The following is a 16,696-nucleotide window of genomic DNA, read 5'->3' as shown; positions in this document are numbered from 1 at the left end:
GTATTTGCATACAACATATAAAATGGCCCTCAGCACTAGATCAAGTCTCTTCTCTTTTTTTCAAGCTGTCTCTTGTCTCCAGCTCTTATGAGTCAATTGACTGTGATAATTTCTTTGTTGTCCTTGTAGCTCCAGGATAGCTCCTTGGTGACAAATGCTACCCTTCTGAGCAGCAGCTCCTCCAAGCAATTTTCTAATGGACAGAAAGCTACGTCCCACATAAAAGGATTTCAGTGAGGCTGTCTTGCCCATATTATCAGGATCCAACCACCATCCCTGTTCTACAGTTTGGCTGCATGCTTTGACTCCAAAGTAACTACTTTAGAGAGCTTTTTAAAGAACAACTTTTCCTAAAAGGAGTGAAATGCAAGTGTTACCACCAGAGCACCAGCACAGTACACATCAAGGTGTGTTGTGGTGCTAGATAACCTCAGGGTGCTAGGTAATCTCACCTAGGCTCCCTTTCCCACAGAAGGCTGGACCAGATTATCTTCTGAGGTCCTTTCCAACTTGAGCTGGTTTATGATTCTGTGATAGAATCCAAGAGTTCATGTAGTACTAAGCTTCTGAGACAGTACACAGGGACAAAGCACCAGCAGAAAAATGCCCTCAGAGCACTGGCATTTTGGATTCATTCTGGAACCATAAATTAACCTGAGTTTAATTGGAAGTTCTGAATGAGCTCTAAAGCAGCCAGTTTACAAGCAGTTGTAGCCTGCATCCCTCAATTCTGTCCATGTGCTCATTTTTCATTTTCTCCCATTTTTGAAGATTTACACATGGTCCTGAGAACTGAATCCATGTTGCGCAAAAGGCCATTTCAAATTCCATGCAATACTTGTATTCTTGTCAAGATTTCTTTTCAGGGTCCATTGCTGCAGAGATGTTTTTCTGATGCACTGACAAAAGCTGAATTTCACCCATTGATGTAAAAGAATACTTGCATTGACAACCAACCTTGCAGACAAAATACTCAGGTACTAATTGGGCATTATTTTCTCAAATTTACTTTGTATACTTCATTAAAATATGGACAGATAAGAATTATTGTTGAAATAAAAAAATAACAAAAAAATTATCAGATTTGGGGATTTTTCTTTTTAAAAACCAAGATGCACACTGCACCTTTAAACAAAATTATTTAAAAATTTCACTAGAACAGTGTAATTGAGCATTTCTGTATGATTAAATACAGGCCTATCTCGATCATTTATGAGAAAAATATACTTTCCATTCATAATGTTTTTTTCCCAAGTATTTATAGTTATTATGAAGCAAGTACTTGTTATGAAGTATTGCTATAGTGATGATTTGATCTGCGTCTGCTGGAAGTTTGAACCACACCACAAATTACCTTCTGCTTTACCGACTTGAAAAGCAGAACATTAAGAGCTCTTTAGAAACGTTTAATTTTGATAGCAATGCCATTTTTCACAAAAAGTGGGATATAGAGGTAACTGTAGTGCAAAATATGAAACAGATTTAATAAGGTTATTTGACACTATACATTATTATTCCCCAGTAGCAGAGCCACAAGTGTCATTAAGGTTATTACTAAATAGGCTGGTAACCAACCTAAAAATGCATGCTTTCTTTTTCCTCCACTTTCAGTGTTTTATTAACAATGAAATACATTTTTTTTGGTCTATCAATGTAATTCAGAAAATTTCTTAGTAATTTATGTTGACTATTACATGTTAACATCTTTAGAGAAATCCCTAAGATTATGTTAGGGCTAAAAATACGTTAGTAAATTTACTTTTCACATGAAGTATCCTTTACTTACACTTGGATACTGAATTTAAGCACACACATTGCTATCTTTGGCGCAACTTTTGGACAGCTGCATTTGGAATCAAAAAAATTTACCACAAGTGTGTTATTAGGAAATATTTTGTTTAGACTAAAATGAATACTTGACTTTTTTTTTTAAGTAAGTCCATTATGATTCTCCCATTTTGAAATGTTTCCAGCTTCAACTACCACTGTCTCAAAAAAGGTACAATATTCCAGGCTCTGCACCTAAGGTAGTGCAGAATCTACTGCAAAAAACATACCATCAAAAGGCACAGATTTATACACTTATGTTCTTACACTGATTTGATTAACAAATGCCAAGTACATCTTACAATCAAGAAAAGCTGTGTAAAGCTTTTTATTGTTACCTATATTAAAAAAAAGGCCTTTTCCATGGTATAACAACTAAAGCTTAATTTTGCTTGAATTTGAAGCAGTACAAGTTTTCATCATGGAGTCAAAACAGGTACACGGAACTTGCTGACAGAATTCAAAGGTAACCCAGCTTAGCTATTCCAAGTTAATCCAAGTGTTTTGGTGCTTGACAGAAAACCTGTGCAACTGTGCTTCAAGTAAGTTTATCTGACTTCTGAACATCAAAAAGGATCTGAAAGTGCCTAAGGAAATTTCAGCACCAGAAATTATTTAAGTGAAAACCAAAGATCCTGAGTTAGGAAGGCTATGGTGGTACATATCTCATTAAAACAATTCCCTTAAATTCTCCATTTGTTCATAAACTCACCAATTGCCATGAATATTTCATTTACGTTCATAGATGTTTTGGCAGACGTCTCCATGAACAATAAGCTGTTATCATCTGCATAAGCCTGTGCTTCCTGAAAGTTAAAATAAGAATGCATTACTTCATTTAAAAAAAAAAACAAAAACGCCAAACAATCAAAATCCAAACCACACAATCTTTACACATTGTATTTTTATGGCTGCTAAGGAACAATTTCTATACCATTTTGAAGGTTTGTTGAAACACTTATCTGACAATATGTTATTCATCAGTTATGAAGAAGTTACAATTCCACCTCAAGCAGTTAAACATCCAGGAATGCAATCTTAAAAGTCAGTACTTATCTTAAAAACATCCAGATGGAAAAATCTCAGGCAAAACTAAATAATAAATAAAAATATTTCTTAAAAAGACATCCCTGATCTGTGACAGCAAGAACGAATAAGCTCCAGAAAGTGCCATCAAATGTCAGAAAGTCTATTATTACCCTGGAAAGAGGCAGTTTGTGAACTATCTTGAATCTTTCAACCATTGAGGCAGATGAATCAGAACAGTTTCATTATCCTGAGAGAAATCCACCAACAAATAAGCAGTATTTACTATCTTGCCACATTATCTCCCTTTTCAGTCTGAATTTTGAGTTGAAATACACTATCTATAAAAAGTTTTCTAGTTTTGGCACTTCCTGTTAGCCAATTCAGCTGAGAACCCCCAGCTTCTTATGATTATGTAACTGGCTTTGCATTCAATAGGAAATCTGTAAAAAGCCAAACTACAGAATATCTGTGATGAAAAAAAAAAATTACAGTATACTATATTCATTTGGCTGACATCTGCTAAGATCTAGGTGACTATATCTGAAATAGCACATTAAGAAATACCCAGAAACCTGAAATGTGCTTTGCAAGGAAGAAGAATGTCAAGCCTGCCAGGAGCCCACAAATCCACACAAACAAAAACCCCAAACATTTGAAAAATATTAAGATTGTAATTGTACAAAAAAAAAAAGGTAGTTCTACTGTGGTAATTAAATTTGATTAAGTTTTTGACTACACATGCTTATGTATTTGTTAAATACCACTATTTTTCACAAGACAAAGGTTTTCTGTCACACAGTTGACATGGAAGTACAAAATTAGAAAACCGAGCCGTAGAATTCTGGCAGAAAAATACCTAAAACATTGCTAACCTTCATAGTCTAATTCCTATAGTTACAAAAGGATTTACTATATGCAGCAGTATCTCACTGACACCACATACCTATTAAATCCGTAAGAAAATTAATTACTAACATGATCTTAATTCAAATTCAATCAATCAAGAATGGACCAAAACCATCTGCAGTAGGTTTTATTTGCTTTGAAAGCTATTTTCTGATGACTTGGGCAAACTTTCTAGAAGATAAAACACAGCAGCGAGAGCACAGGTAATTCCATTAAACCAAAAGAGAATGCCATGAAAAACGCAATTAAAACTTGAACACTGCTTTAACAGTATAGCCTATGGAAGTCCAGCACAATCAATCAGCTTTGTACCATATGATAATCAAAATTCTCCTGATGACAAGTTAGAGAGAATGGTTTGCACTGAGAGTTACTGCTATCTCATCCATTGAAACTCTAGTTACTGGTAATTTTGGGTAGAAGACAGGGAGAGGTCACACCAAAGAACAGAAATTCAATTAACTTTAAAGATACACAAATACATTAGTTATTCCTCAAAGTCAAACTTAATTATTCAAAAAAAGTCTATTGGTACATATAACTTGTACAGAAATAGATTTTTCAGTAGCATACGTAATTTAATTAGTCTCAGATGACGTTTATATTTAACAGCATGACCTTTATAACAACTAGCTAGGTTGTGCATATAAGCTCCTCCTACATTTATTTACTTTCTATTCCAACAAAATGTTATTTTTATAAACAGAAGTTATGTACATACCTGGAAATCCACAGCTCTTTTGTTAGCTAGATCAGCTTTGTTTCCTGCTAAAGCTATTACAATGTTAGGACTTGCTTGTCGCTGAAGTTCTTTGACCCAATTTTTCGCTCTGGCAAACGACTCCTGTTAATGATTGCAAAATGATGCAACTGAGTTTTATCATCCTTTTGTACTCACCTATTATCCCAATCTCTGTTATCTATACTTCAGGCAAAAGGCCAACGCAAGGCTGCTACCTTTGTCCAAAGGCACACTCCAACTTGCCAACTGAGCTTTTAAAATGAAACATTCCTACCTTAGCTCTCAAATGTGCTTAGTTGGGATAGTGCTGAAAAAGTAAGTAAAGATAGGAAGATCTTTATGTAGGCAAAGTAAGGAAAGAGAAGTGGCTCAGAGAAAAAAAAAAAAGGGAATTTTATTTTGTCCTCTATAAGAATAGTATTTATGAGCAGCTATATTGAAATGGTCTCAAAACACTTTCTAATTACTGAGAACTGTTCATTATGGTACAAGGTTTCTGGGTTTTTGGGTCTTAAGTCTCATTTTACCAAAGAAAGTGATGATTATCTGATTTAAGTTTAAAGAAAAAGAAATCAAATAATCTTAGGTTTTGGTCTCAATGGCTTGTGCTACCTTTCCAGTCCTCACCCATAACTTGCAATAATACAATATTAAAGTAATGTCCTTCACTATCAGAAATAAACTGCCATAAGCAATGTGGTGAGCATAACAGCTCAGTTCTGGTGAACTGATTTAAAGGTGGGTTTGAAACACTTCTACAATAGAATTTGCCCCCCCCCTTTTTTTTTTTTTAAAAAAAAACCCCAAACAAACAAATAATTTAAAAAAACCCAAACAAAACAAAACACCAAACAACCCACACCACAAAAAACCAAAAAACAACCAAAACCACCTCAAACACCAAACCCCCCCAAAAATCAGAAATGGTCTTTTGGCAAAAAAAGTTTACAGACACAATATAACATTACATAGCTAAATATGAAATAAGTAGCCTGCTATAGTTGAATATGTCCCTACCCACAGCAGGAAGGGGTTGGACTAAATGACTTTTAAAGGTCCCTTCCAACCCAAACCATTCTATGAAATGATGAACTGATTCACACAAGTTAGTGAGAAAAATCAAGGAAAGATCAATGCAAGACTGCTAGCTTCCAAATCCCCCTTGTGTCTCCTTAATACAGTACTTACCTCATTTGTAATATCATATACCACTATAGCTGCTTGTGCTCCTCTGTAGTACATGGGTGCTAAACTGTGGTACCGCTCTTGCCCAGCTGTATCCCAAATCTCAAATTTTACCGTTGTATCGTCAAGACATACAGTCTGGGTTAGAAAAGCAGCTACAAAAGAGATAAAGGCGCTGAAACCAGAAGTCTGTTTATACCTCTATATTAATATAAAATTATGTTCATAAAGACACAAAGATAATTTCTTTGAACAATTCCAGCCTATTATTAGAATATAGTAGGTTTGAAGCAAGCATTAGCTGATAGACCACAACTCTGATCAACACAGAACAGTTACTTAAACAGCCAGTCTTTCCTCAAGCTAAACACATAAGCAATAACTGGAAAGAATTCCCCCTTTTTTGCAATAGTGAATCTGAGTTAGTACAAGCCTTCTAGATACATTTAATCCTGCTTCAACAGACTATACAGAGTACCAGCAACAGCATCCCATCATGCTATAATCAGTTCAGATTTTTACAGTTCTACAAATTTACATTACTTGAATAGTAACTGAACGCCTTGATTTTCAGCTCCTGACAGCTCCACCTTAGCTAATGAATATGAAAGAAAGAACCACTTCTCAAAAGTTCTTGTTCTTAAAGCAGCCATGTTTTTGACTTTGCAAGTAATATCTAGAAATTCAGCATGATTTTGACAGCCTGCAGTTTCAGGGGAAATGGCATCCATTGCCACTACAGCTCAATGCATGACCATAAATAATGGTCTTATAATTACATAAAACAGCAAGTAACTTATTCCAAGTCTTCAAACAGTTACTGGTAATAAAGATTGTCCATCCAGATAATGGTACATATTAGAAATAAAGAGGTGAGTACCCACACAATATAGAAGCCCACATTACAAAACTGACCTAGAATTTCAAGAATTTATTGGGGTAAAAAACTAAGAACAACGAGACAAAAACCAGACAAAACCAAACAAAAAAAACCCCAAAACCAAAAAACTCCAAACCCAAAACCAACAACAAAACACGAAACCAAAAAACCAAAATCAACAACCAACCACCAAAACCAAAAACACACATGCCCCACAAAAAACCCAAAGCACTGAAATGCAAGTTTTCCTTCTACTGAGTTCTCCTAACCCTTTGAGTTTTAACTCAGTCATCTGTTCTACCTTAGCTTTTGAAGTTTAAAAATAAGCACACAATGATTACAGTGGTCTGACAGCTGTCTTGATTACCTGCTTTACAGTCATGTTGTTTGCCCACTTATAACATATGCACAGCAGAAAACACAACAATTCCAAGAATTTAGAAGAAAGCTTGAGTAACCCAGCATAAATGCTTGGAGTTGTTTTTCCAGTGACGACAGACATTCAGTGAAATACTGTGGACTTGCCTGCTCTTGCTCCTTCCACAAACAAAAACCAAAAAAAATTAAGACTTGCTTGATGAAATGCTGAGTGAAGCCCCCTACTTGGCTGAACTGGGGACTCTCATCACTAAGCATGCTGACAGATTGTGGCCGATTTAAATCAAGTGTGTGAAGAGACAATGACCCATAACCCTTGCATACCTGAGATGTCACTCTGTTCCACATACTCCATGCACAGCTTATGAATCATTCCAGGAGTGCTGCAACTTTCAACTCATTACAGTAAATCAAAAGCAAGTCAATCTTGCTTTATAAAGGACACTGTAACTAACATACAGAAGCTGACTAGTTAAGTGGTCAGGTGTTTCTGCTTCAGGGGTATTAGCATCCATCACAGATGAGCAGGCAGGTTGGAGAAGGTAAAGGCTTTGATGTTCCAATGTTAAATCACCATTAATCTCTCTAAATGCTAAGTATCCAAGCACTGGCAAAACAGGCTTCTTTTGGTAGCTCCCTAAGCAGCCCAGAACCAAAATAAAAGAGAAAAAAACCCCTATGTACATCCTCCATCAGACTAAGGGTTTCCTCCTCAGAACCAGCTCAGTATTATATTTCTCCAAGGCAGAGACAAAATGTTAAAAAAGTTGAATTTGAAGTTCTCACAGACATTATTCTCTTCAACGGAAGAATGTACCTACACTCCATAAATGAAGGGATGTACTCAGGAAGATAACTAAAACAAAGGTTTTATTCAATGACATCCTCTTGTTTTTTTGAAAGGAACATATCAACCACCATAAAATGCCAGCTTATTTCTCCAAACAAGGTAACTTTCTTGCAAGGCTATAGTAAATTGACTATTAATCAGCTGTGCTAATTATCTGAAAGCCTATTAACAGTCATACTTTTGTCTTAAGCAACTAACAGGCATTGCTACATTAGTCTGAAGTGGCAAAAACACACCATCACCAAACATGTCTGCCTTTAACTGCACACTCTTCCAAGTATTTTTATTCAGATTCACAACACACATAAGCCTCTCTGTTAAAAGGCCCTTCTGTATACAAAGAAAATTATGCCTTAGGCAACTACAAGCTACAGAAAGCAACTACAAAATCTATAGAAAGCTTTTTCTGAATCTCCACATTGCTGCATTTAGCATCTCTCAGCTGTATTATATGGCATTACCTTATTTCTAGTTTATAAAGATGAGGTGCAAGTTAATAAAGAGATTACACTGAACTCTGTATATCTGAACTTGAATTTAAGCTCTTGTTTAAACTTTGTATAGATTTTAAAACAGTGCAACAGGATTTGGGTTTTCCTTAGTTCTACCTGGATACTAAAACAAGAAAAGAGGTTAAATGACTTGGAGATCATCAAAATTGAACAATGAATTTCACTTAATTTTAATAGTTTTATAGGTGTGGTTTGGTTTTTATTTTTTTATTTATTTTTTTTATTGAAAACCACACTGATATTGGGAAGCTGATTCACTATAGATCTTTTCAGAATGCTCTCCATATCACCACGTACCTGTAGGAGACAATAGGGAAACCCTTCACATTAACACCTATCCTAAAGCCACTCTAAAATGCACAAAGCCAAAAGTGAGCATTACTAAGACCGTTAAAGGAGGAAAAAAAGTGGTTCTCCATTTATGCTGGCAGATAGATAAAATAAATACATGTAACAGCTAGAAATAGGGTAAAAAATGATGCAATGAAATTCGATTATTCAATTTGTATTTTTCTAAGCTTTGTAGACTTTTTTTTTTACATTTCAACAACTATTCAAGTATAGAGACAGAGACCACTGAAAGAGCGTCACAAATATTACAATGAAACAGACTGATTCATGCAAACAGCAACAGGGACTACTAGAGAATATTTATCAGTCCATAAAATCCAGATTTTGTTTAAGTGTATATGCCGTTAGGTAGTTTTAGCATAATTTAAAATTTATCCAAGGAGGAATACAGCTCAGAGCACAAAACACTTCAACATAGAATATAACAGAGGAAATCTGCCAGACAGGGAGCATAAGAAATCTGTTCATAGTTAAATAGATTTTTTTTTTTTTTTATTCTAGTAGCCAGAACCTGTTTTGTTTGAAGTTGCAAAATGTAAAGCCAGCACATTAAATTCTGTGATTACTAACAAAAAAAGGAATATCTAGAAATGCAGTAAGTTCTCCCAAACCGAAACCAGGATGCAAAAATGTCAACACAATCTTTTCGGAAGATGCAACACTTTGTGTTCATAGAAAGCAAGTTCTTAATTCTTACTAAGCAGTTGTTTCATGCACTAAGCATACAGCACAATTAAACCAGCCACAGATCCACCCACAAACAGTATGTAAAATAAAGCCCAGTTTTCAAAACTATGCAGTTCAAGGATGCATTTGCTTTCTCCACTTGACATGGATGCTTGGTACCACCTTGTGCCACCTACAACTTTTAGCATAGAAAGTTATAGTTCTCAGATTTGATTCTTGCTGTCAATGACCCATTCTAGAAGTCCCATTGCATTCAAGGTTATCACCAGCAACGACAATATCAACTCAAAGTAAAACAAATCAATAGGAAAACTTTCTTACCTCCAATTGTACTTTCTTGAAACTCATGAAACTGTCCTTTTACAAAACGAAGCACCAAACTTGATTTGCCAACTGCAGACTCTCCTAAAAGTACTAGTTTGAACTGGCAAATTTTATTTCCAGCATTTGGCCCATTGGGTCTTGTTGCTCCTCGATTAGCCATGCCCAAATTAGAAAGAAGTCCTTTGTTTCAAGCTCTCAAAAACAAGTTCCAGGATTCAGATCTCGGTCGTGCCTCTGCCAGTTACAACCTGTTTATGAAAAGACAATGGACTGTATTAGATTTACAAATCGAGTAAGAAAAATCTAATTCGCCCATGCAACATGGATTACATATAACTTGTCCTAATATTTACCGAAGTCAATAGTCCAGAGCACAGCCAAGATTACTGTTAAGATGTCAGCTACAGAAAAATCGGTGACAAATGAACCAGTTATCTTCTTCAATACCTAGTCCTCCCATTAAAGCTTCGAATTAGGACATTAAAATCCAATTATGTTTCTTCTTCCAAGACTTCAGGCTCTTTTTTCTTAACATATCAAGGCTGAAGTATAACAGACACTCTGTGATTCTGACTGTCACATTATTAGTAAAATATCACATGACGAGAAACAGTATTTTTTCCCATAGTTTTGCTATTGTTAAGCAATATCCTGAAGTCAGCACCACTAAAGTGTGCTAAAAAATTAAGCAAATAGGGAAAACTCAATCACCACATCAAGTTCTTTGCAAGTATCAATTAAATTCTATTGTATATATCAAATGCAATTTCCGTAAATGAAAGTACAGAAGATCTTGATGTACAAATCATTAACACCTTCTTTAGTTGACAACTGTTCTTTGAGAAGCAAAAATATAAAGCCTTCCATATGTACAAAAATGGATTTTCTTGACCACTAACAATTCCAGATTACTTTGTGCAAGCCACCAGAGAATTGTCTCTTTGTTCAGCCTGGAGAAGATGAGGCTAAGGGGAGACCTCATTGCAGTCTACAGCTTCCTCAGAAGGGGAGGCACCAAACTCTTCTCTTCAGTGACCAATGACAGAACCCAAGGGAATGGCAGGAAGATGTGGCAGGGGAGGTTTAGGTTGGACATTAGGAAAAGGTTCTTAACCCAGAGGGTGCTAGACCACTGGAACAGGCTCCCCAGGGAGGTGTCACAGCCCCAAGCCTGGCAGTGTTCAAGAAGAGACTGGACAATGCCCTCAGACACATGGTGTGAACTGTGAGGTTGTCCTATGCAGGGACAGGAGTTGGACTTGATGATCCTTGTGGGTCCCTTCCAACTCAGGACATTCTATGATTATGATAAATTGATATTTCCGATACTAACGCGTCCTAGCAGATCAATATTAACAATAGAGATCTCTGTTAAGAACAAGTATGAGCAGTGTATTCCTTAGTCTACCTACTTTTCTAACTCCTTAAAAAAACCAACCAACCAAAACAAAAAAAAACCCCAAATCACATTATTTATTCATATGGACAGGGAAGCCTTTACCTCCTCTGGTATCACTTCTGAGCCTAAAAATCTATGCTCTTACACACTTAGCAGTAGAGATTAAATCTTTTTGCAGGTAGGCAGTGCTGTATGAAAGACAGGCATCATAACTTTCTGTATTCTCCTTCCTCCCACTTCCCAAAATAAAATTCCCAGTGAGCCCTTAGGAAGTACATCTAAGTGACAGTCAGCTCTCAGTGAGAAAAACATCTGCTTCTGTATTTCTGATAAATAAAAAACAAACCAGACTATAACTTTACCCTACCCTTGCTGATTACTTGCTACAAAAGCTGTATCCCCAACAAGTGTGCACAATTCAAGTATCTGGGATGCAAGCGAGTTAGTTTAGAGCACATTCACCTGATGCAGAAAATGGCTTTAATACACATATTGCAAAAAGGTAAACTAACATACTACTTTCAAATGACTTCTTGATCTTTCTTCCACATGGTAAAGCAACTACATTTTAAAACCAAGCAGTAGTCTTTAGTCATCTTCTCATTTCAAACCACTTTGCACATGTATCAGGCACTTGAGCATTCCAGTTTGCTACACACCTAGCTCAGACACTAAGCCTTCATACTCCTTCCTACCTCTACCTTTTGTAAGCCCAATACAAGTAATGAAGAATTTTCTTTTCTGGAAAGTGCTTCTAGTACTCCAGCAGAATCCCATCCTCCACTAAGATACTCCCTTACGAACTAATTTCCATGCAATAAGAAAGAAATCTTAGCATTATTTCTTTACCAACATAACGGTTGGGAAAAATTAAAAAAAGGTATTTTATTTCTCACTGTAAACAAAACTTGAATATAGGTCTTAGAAAAAAACATTTTCAACATCTTCACAACACTCCTATTTGCTTATGTTGCTCCTTTTCCAATACCTCTCAAAGTAATTTAGCTGTTTCCAGGTAGGATATTCCAAGCCTGTGTTCATCCCTGTCTGTCCTGAGTTTGTGTCTCATTTGACTACTATGCTATTCTTAAATCAATTTTTTTTTATTTGCACAACATGATCTAATAAATATCTAATTTTAGATTTATGTTCTTAAAACACATGAAAGTGTACCACAGTGAAAGAACATTTCTATGAAGCAAAAAAGCCCCTGCATATCCCACCACTATTATTATAAGTACTAAGATAACTACGTATTACAATTCTTAATTTTGGTTGAATACTTTCAAATACAGGAATGGATCCAGTTATTTTAAAAATACCAGACCTTTCATCCTTACAGCATAAACCAATTCATGCGCAGCTGGTGTACTGGTTCTCAGCCAAGACTACTCCCCTGCTACCTGTGCTGCTGAAATACACTACAGAAGTTGGGGAGCAATTTCAATAAAAATGGATCAGTGACAACTGTTAATCTTTCCTAATTATACTACAATCAAGAAAGCAGCAAAGCATAGCCAAAATATAGGTAGCTCAGAATACTGTTAGCCATTTGTTTATCTTTTCCTTTAGAAATGCAATGAAGACAATCAAGTTATTTCTGCTTTATAATGAAAGACATCAGTTTGCTGTAGCATTCTAGTGTGTTTGGATAACATGAAATAATGTAAACCCCTTTAATCTTAACTCATCCCATGTTTTTCTAGACTCTGCAGCATTACTAAAGACATCAGGGCTACATCCAATGACCATGTAAGTTAGTTCTCTTTGGAGCAAGTGATTCTAGATGACACACAGCAAGGAAATCAATCCACTACACTGGTAACTTGCTATGACTACATTTTTGTTTGCTGTCTTCCATATCAAGAACAAAAGGAGGCATGACAGAAAAAGAGGTAAGATTGATTTAACTCGAATCATATCTATTTGTTGCAACTGGTCATTTACAGCTTTTAGTTATTCAGATTTATGTCACTTCCAAAACAGTAATTACTACCCCTTGCAAAACTCCTTCAGGACTCAAAGCTGGAAGCTGCAGTTATTAGAGAACTTCAAAGTTTACACCCTTACGACACCTCTCTCCCCTTACCAAAAAAATCATTCTAGAGACTCAGATACCATGTACAAAAATAACCAGTGGTTAAGCTGATAAGAAATCACACTACCTGTGAGGAAGGCCATCAAGTCCCGGAAACATACTGCAAACATCATTCATTCAATAGTCACATCGATAAATCTAATAACTTAATAATAAAACCTACTACAGTCATTCCACCCACTTTTTAACAGCTCAGGATAAAAAAGAAAAAAAAGCAAGACTCAAAACCTGATAGAGCACATCCAGATGACTTGGATACATTAGAAGTCACTAACACCTTCTATAAGTGTATATGGAAATCATCATCTCTTGAAGTTTCAGATGGTATTGAAACTGTTCAGTAAGCTCACAACATGGCAGCATACAAACATGAAACATGAGGAAAAGATTATATTAATCAGAAGAGAAGCAGTACTACAGTCTAATGTAGCCATTAGAGAATGAGTTTGGCCTGTTCTTTTAGATTTGTGTGCTGAACACAGAGCCTCACAAGGATTTAAAAGTATATTTCAATGCTACAGACCCCATGCACACTACAAGCTCCAAGTCACATTCACCCTCCAGTTCCCTAAGTCATCTGTAAAATACTAGCCTTGAGGATCAGAAAAAACCACAAACAAAACAAACCAACACCATGCAAGAGAGGAATACTACATTCAGTACCCTACACACACACACTGCAAATTCAAGTCTTTTTTGACAAATCACTTGCAAGGTAATTTTGAAGACTCACTTGAAGGGCTTAGCAGTCATATCTATTTCTTACTCTCAGCTTTGGTGAAAATCTCCAGGAAAAGGTCCACTAATGTGCCCCCACCCCCCATTTTCATATGCTAAGTAAAATTTGAAATCTATTGATGTCTTTGGAACATGTGAAGAAAAAAAACTTCGAGAAGACATTTTCATTCATCTACACAAAAGCAAGTATGCAATTGTTTGACTAGAACCAAGCTCAAACTCTTAAACAGATATGTACAGAAATTACGTAAGGGAATTACATATATAAAAAAACTGCTGAGGAAAATGCTATGGAAGTTTCTTAGAGGGATGGCTTCATATGGATAGAAAAGAGGGAGATTTTCTTTAACAGAGTTTAATATGAAAACTCCAGCACATATTAAAAAGCAAGACCCATTTTGCAGTCTTGGGCTCTACAAATACATAGGTCCTTCTGGTAAGCAGGAACTTTCACTCTTCTCATGAATATCCCCCAAAGGGACAGCAGCTCCATGGTGAAGTGCCAGAACAAAGTTTGGAGCATATTATTAAGGAAGTACTCCAGTTAATCCTACCAAGTAATTCAGCAGATGCTGGGTATTCTCAGCACTTAAGATGAGAAATATATATGCTGCTATATAGTCTTTGTTAGTGCATTTTATTTATGAAAGAGAAGAGTCACAAGTATTTTAATAGATGACCACACAAATTTTAGTACATTTCAGTCTGTGTACAAAATACCAACAGTCTCAGCCAATACCTACAAACTCACAATTTAATGGCATAATTCAGTCGTATAAGTGTTCAGATCAGTGCCTATTTTAAACTACAAGAAAGTTAATACAGACATATCAAAATAACAAACACTAGTGACAAAAGCCCACCTACTAAAGAGATTAAGACATCTAACACTGTTACTACAATGAATGTGATTAAGTGTATTACCAAATACAAAGACCACAACACAAATTCAAGATAAATTTAAAACTGGAACATTCTGCCACTTTTATATTTCAGAGCAAATGACAGTGTTTCTTACCATGAACACACTGTTGCAGTATTTTCTATTAAACTTTTCCACACTTCATGAACAGTGACAGATCATACAATGGTGAAGTTGCAACCATTATCTGCTTTAATTTTTTTTACACTAGACTATCTTGAATGTTCTAAAAAGTAGTATCTAAAAAGCCTTATTTATTAGGCACTCCTACTACCCAAGTTTCTTGTTACTCCCTTCCAGGTCTGGCAGAGTCAGTGTGGCATCTTACTGCAGTGTTCAAGACAGTGATACATACAACTATCAAAATCCTTGTCACATATAAGCCAGTTTATATTGAAACATAATGACACAGTAAGTTAAGCAAGTGAATCAACACAGTCACTGCAAAAAAAATTATAGCCTTCCAATTAAAGATAATAACCATCTCATAAGCTCACATGAATGATGTATACTACCAATTGCTTTCAGATAAACTGGTTTATCATGCAGAAAACGTAGGTAACAACGACTGTACTACCACTGCGTCTAGCCATCCCACTTGAGCCAACATCTACCCTTTTCCTGACATTTCTTGTTACAGAATAACAATACCGACATGCAATCTAGCCTGCTTGAAACTCTGAAAAGTCACTACCAAACTGGAAAAAACAAAGATGATACGCTTTTTACTTAGTCTGAATGTTATGTGGAAGAAGCTGATTAACTTCAGCTGCTTAATTAGCTGTTCGGCCTCTCTTTTCCATTCCCAGACTCTAAAAGAGGTGTAAGGTAGGGGAAAAAATGTAAAAATCAGCAAAAAAGCTGAGAGAATAACCTTTCATGGTCCTGTTGTTTCAAACATTTTGATAGTTCTTAAACAACTCAGCCTCCCTCCAAAACATAAGAGGGCATAGGTTTGCTTCTCCACTGTACTCCAGCTTCATGTCTAGTTCTAACTAAGAGCATACCCAGTGCACTAGGCCTGTCGTGACACCGCAGATGGCGACGTGCTGTCTGAGCACTTCTTACCGTATTCACCGTCCCCCCCACCAGCCGCAAGTGAAAGGGAAAGCGAGGGACCCATCTCCCAACCTCTCCTACCATATCTCACAAGCAACTCGAAAGGAACAACCCTGCCCTTGTAGCTGGACACACACAGTGATAACGCACTACAGGAGAGCCCGCAAGCAGGGGAGGATCCCCGCTCTCTCCTACTCGCTGGAGTCCCGGGCCCGGCCCTCCAAGCCCCGCCACCACCACCACCACCATCTCCCCTCCCCCCGGCTCCCTTCCAGGCACAGGAATAAGGGGAAGTGAGAAAATCGGGGGCGCCATTTTGAGACGGAAAGGGAGAGACCAACCTCTCCTCCCCGCACGGCGGGCTGCCCACCTCAGCAGCCCGCACCGGGGCCCACGCTTCCCGCAGGGGCCGGCGGCGGCGCCCGGGGAGGCGGCGGCCGGCAGCAGCCCGAACAACAGACGCCCCCCGGCCCCCACCCCCGCCGCCGGGGACCCGCCGTCCCGCGAGCGCGGCCCCTCACCCGCCACCGCCCCCTCACCTGGCCGGGCCGCAGCGGCCGCGAGCGGGAAAGGGGGAGGACGCGGAGCCGGGGGAACCGGGCGGCGGCGCAGCGGCGTCTGTCCGTCCGGCGGGGCTGGCGGGTGAGCCGGGGCAGGGCGGGCGGAGGAGGGGGAGGCGGCTCAGCTCGGCGGGGCGCGGGAGGGGGGTGGGGGCGGGGGCGCAGCTCGGGCCTCACCCAGCCCCGCCGCCGAGACTTCCGCCGCCTCGGCCCCGACCAAAACACACACTCACACGCACGCACTTCCGC

The 16,696-nt window shown here is 37.8% G+C and overlaps 1 protein-coding gene across 1 annotated transcript in view; it reads right to left on the bottom strand.

The window, feature by feature from the left end:
• RAB5A (RAB5A, member RAS oncogene family) overlaps positions 1 to 16,696 on the bottom strand; it is an 18,763-nt gene extending 2,067 nt beyond the window's left edge. Inside the window, exons 1-5 of the mRNA XM_065628778.1 lie at positions 16,427 to 16,696; positions 9,669 to 9,919; positions 5,693 to 5,844; positions 4,484 to 4,606; positions 2,540 to 2,633 (exon numbers count right to left, since the gene is read on the bottom strand). Coding sequence (XP_065484850.1) covers positions 2,540 to 2,633; positions 4,484 to 4,606; positions 5,693 to 5,844; positions 9,669 to 9,831 — 532 coding nt within the window. The 5' untranslated portion in view covers positions 9,832 to 9,919; positions 16,427 to 16,696. The remainder of the gene's footprint in view (positions 1 to 2,539; positions 2,634 to 4,483; positions 4,607 to 5,692; positions 5,845 to 9,668; positions 9,920 to 16,426) is intronic.

The sequence above is a fragment of the Caloenas nicobarica genome, chromosome 2, assembly GCF_036013445.1.
Source record: "Caloenas nicobarica isolate bCalNic1 chromosome 2, bCalNic1.hap1, whole genome shotgun sequence".
Taxonomy (NCBI): Eukaryota; Metazoa; Chordata; class Aves; order Columbiformes; family Columbidae; genus Caloenas; species Caloenas nicobarica.
This window is presented reverse-complemented; position numbering and strand designations above follow the sequence as displayed.